At 31.4% G+C, this 3519-nt stretch overlaps 1 protein-coding gene across 1 annotated transcript; it reads right to left on the bottom strand.

Moving 5' to 3' along the window:
- Window positions 1-561: 561 nt before the first annotated feature.
- On the bottom strand, window positions 562-1820 carry LOC113768543 (calreticulin-like). Its single transcript, XM_027312944.1, has 6 exons — window positions 1726-1820; window positions 1510-1605; window positions 1364-1411; window positions 1167-1196; window positions 942-1052; window positions 562-842 (listed from the first exon to the last, which is right to left on the bottom strand). The coding sequence occupies exons 1-6, from the start codon at window positions 1756-1758 to the stop codon at window positions 831-833; spliced, it is 330 nt and encodes a 109-aa protein (XP_027168745.1). The 5' UTR covers window positions 1759-1820; the 3' UTR covers window positions 562-830.
- Between the last annotated feature and the right edge of the window lie 1699 nt (window positions 1821-3519).

Raw genomic sequence — 3519 nt, forward strand, 5'->3', positions numbered from 1 at the left:
ATAAATTCATTTTCTAATAAAAGACCAGCTCTTTATGGTTTTCCTCCATTATAAGAACAGAGTACCCATTTTCTCATAAATAAATTTATTTATTAGATAAAATAAAAATAAATCTATTTTTTAATAAAAGACCAGCTCTTTATGACTTTCCTCCATTATAAGAACAGAGTACCATTTTTTCCATAAATAAATTTATTTATCGGATAAAATAAAAATAAACCCGTTTTTCAATAAAAGACTGGCTCTTTATGACTTTCCTCCATTTTAAGAACAGAGCACCCATTTTTCCATAAACAAATTTATTTATCAAATAAAATAAAAATAAACCCATTTTTTCAATAAAACACCAGGTCTTTATGACTTTCCTCCATCATAAGAACAGAGTACCCATTTTGAAAGTAAAAAGGAATTTGTTTATCGGATAAAATAAAAATAAACTCATTTTTCAATAAAACACCAACTCTTTATGACTTTTTTCCATTATAAGAAAAGAGTGCCCATTTTGTCATAAACAAGTAACTTCTTTAATTAGAAACCATCGACCCCTTACCAAAGACGATCAAATGCAACTAAATGATTTTCTTGCAAGAAAGTTGCCAAAAGCAGCTTTGTGACTGTAGTTGCTACTTTTTTTTTCAACCATTTTTCAACGGTACAAAGCACAAAGATACTCAAAGCCAAAAGCCAAAAGCCAATATCTTTTTTCCCTAAACAGCAATTCTACAGCTAAAAGCCAAAAGAAAAATGAAAAATGTCGAGAGCTCAATTGCCAACAAAGCTCTTCTTCGCAGCAGCATGTTGGGCCAACCACAGCACTCGCACGTATTTTCCTACAGCTCGTCCTGCAAAAGGGTGGAAGTAAGAGAGTTAAAACAATTGAAATTTCTGATAACAAATCATCATGGTTAACTCAGCACTGAAGGATCAGACAAAGCCCTTACTTTAACATTTTCCTCAGCTGCGGCAGTAACATCTTCCTTTGTTTCTGATTTGGCGTCTGCATCATCACTATCTGCTTCATCAGCAGCATCATCATCATCGCCTTCCTCAGCCTAAAAGAACAAGTTTTTCCCATTAAGAAAGTGCACGTAATAAGAACATATCACAGATAAAATCTGGAGCAAAAAGAGTCTCTTTTGAGAACAACATTTTAGTCAGGAACTTGCATCAGAATCGACTGGGTCATCCTTTGCTTCCTGAAACAAATCAGACAGGAGTTCGAGATATAAGTTGTCTCTTCATAATCAAATGATCACTGTTCAAATAATGCAGTATAAAGGAAGTCCAAAGTCCAAACTATACAAAAATGGAATTCAAATGTACTCAAGACATCATGCAACAGAGGAGAATTAATGAAAAGTACCTCCTCCTCTCTCTTCTTTTCTGCCTCATCAAAAGCAGCTTTTTCAGCCTACAACATGAACATTTTCATGTGTCAACAAGCAGACGAAAGTAATTTAAACCTTTTTATTTTTTGTGCATCGCTTGGGGAAAAAAAATTCCACATACATCCTTATGCTTGCCCCATGTCTCTTCAGCCAACTTCTTAGCATATTCAAGATCATCAGATACCAATACATTGTCAAATAGAGTTCCAGATTTCACCTGAAGAGATACCAATATATTGTCAAATAGAGTTTTTCTTGCGATTGTTAAATTGACCAAAAATGCAAGAAAAAGGCAATTGACAAAACAGAGATGAAAATAACATATTAAAAAACCTACACCATCGCTTTTCCTTGAAGTCTGCCATTGCATCGGAAGGGTCTTTAAAGTGTGTCCATGATTGTATAAATTCAGATCTGGATGCTAGAGAGGAAGAGGGGAACCATATGTCTATGGGAAACTGAAAATTAATAGAGAGGGAAAGAGAGATAGAAGGAGAAAGGTGCAGGGGAGGTTGCAATTGAACTTTCGAGCGCTCTGATCTGAGAACAATATTTGGGAAAGTAGCCTTGCAAGTGTGGAAGGCTTGGAATTCATGTGGTGCTAGGCTTGACAAGTGCTGTGCCGGGAATGGTTAAAAAATTTTCAATGCGCGGCTCTACCAAAAATTGGAAGGGAGCAAAATTTTGAAATTTTCACAAAAAAGCACCCATGATTTCTCACCAATAACATAGAAACTTTGGCCCTCTAGAATCAGTATTTGGAGGGAAGCTTTCCCGCTCTCCTTTTGGCGAGAATTTTAAGCGAGAAAAGTCCTTACCCTCGCAGAGTATATGATGGCTCCAATTTCTTGTGAGGTATTGTCATTTTCCTTGCTATAAGCCTCTTAAGAGCGTCAAGCTTTCTACTTCTTCATAAAGTTGTTGTCACTAATACCCTTTTTTGTTGTAGTGAAGGGAGGAAAATCATAAAAAACTGGTGTTTTATTGAAAAATATATTTATTTTTTCATCCGATAAATAAATTTATTTATGAAAAAATGGGTACTCTGTTCTTATAATAGATGAAAACTATAAAGAGCTTGTGTTTTATTGAAAAACGGGTTCATTTTTATTTTATTCGATAAATAATATTTTTTTTTAGAAAAATGGGTACTATATTCTTATAATGGAGGAAATTCATAAAGAACTGATTTTTTATTGAAAAAAGAGTTTATTTTTATTTTATTCGATAAACAAATTTGTTTATGGCAAAATGGATACTCTTTTCGTATAAGGGAGGGAAGCCATAAAGAGCTGATGTTTTATTGAGAAACGGGTTCATTTTTATTTTTTCGATAAATAAATTTTTTTTATCCGATAAATAAATTTATTTATGGCAAAATGGGTACACAGTTCTTATAATAGAGGAAAGGCATAAAGAGTTAGGATTTTATTGAAAAATGGGTTTATTTTTATTTTATCTGATAAATAATTATTTTAAAAAAATAGGTACTCTGTTCTTATAATAGAGAAAAGTCATAAAGAGTTTATTTTTTTATTGAAAAATGGGTTTATTACAATTTTATTCCAGCCAATTGTGACCCATTTTCCCATTAACCTAAGTTAGACGGACTAAATCATTGAGTTTGTTAACCACAGTCAAAATTAACACAGAAGCAACTGACTCAAATTACTCAATCCTTTATGACTTATACCGAATGAATACTAGGAAGCTTATTTGAAATAACAATAAAAATATTCTATAAATGATTTAGTACATTAGTTAGTAAGTACTTGTAACATACTTGTATAATGCATGATTATATGTATAATTTAATATTCTTTTGTACTTATATATTTTAAAATATTTTGTGAAAAATATTTTGACCTTTCACATAACCTTAGAAAATAATAAAATTTTATCGTATTATAAAATAATAATTTTATCTTATTATATTCATAGGTTTTAAGTTATAAAAATTGTGATATAGAAACAAGTGATATTCTACATGTAACTAGAAAGATTTGTTGTTATTGTTATCCAAACTTTCAAATTTTTCAAAAATTGAAAATGATTACAAACTTACTATTCTACAATTAGTATAATTTGTTAATTAGCCAAAATTCAAGCAAAAGGCAAGCAAATGCAACTT

Source organism: Coffea eugenioides, chromosome 4, assembly GCF_003713205.1.
Source record: "Coffea eugenioides isolate CCC68of chromosome 4, Ceug_1.0, whole genome shotgun sequence".
Taxonomy (NCBI): domain Eukaryota; kingdom Viridiplantae; phylum Streptophyta; class Magnoliopsida; order Gentianales; family Rubiaceae; genus Coffea; species Coffea eugenioides.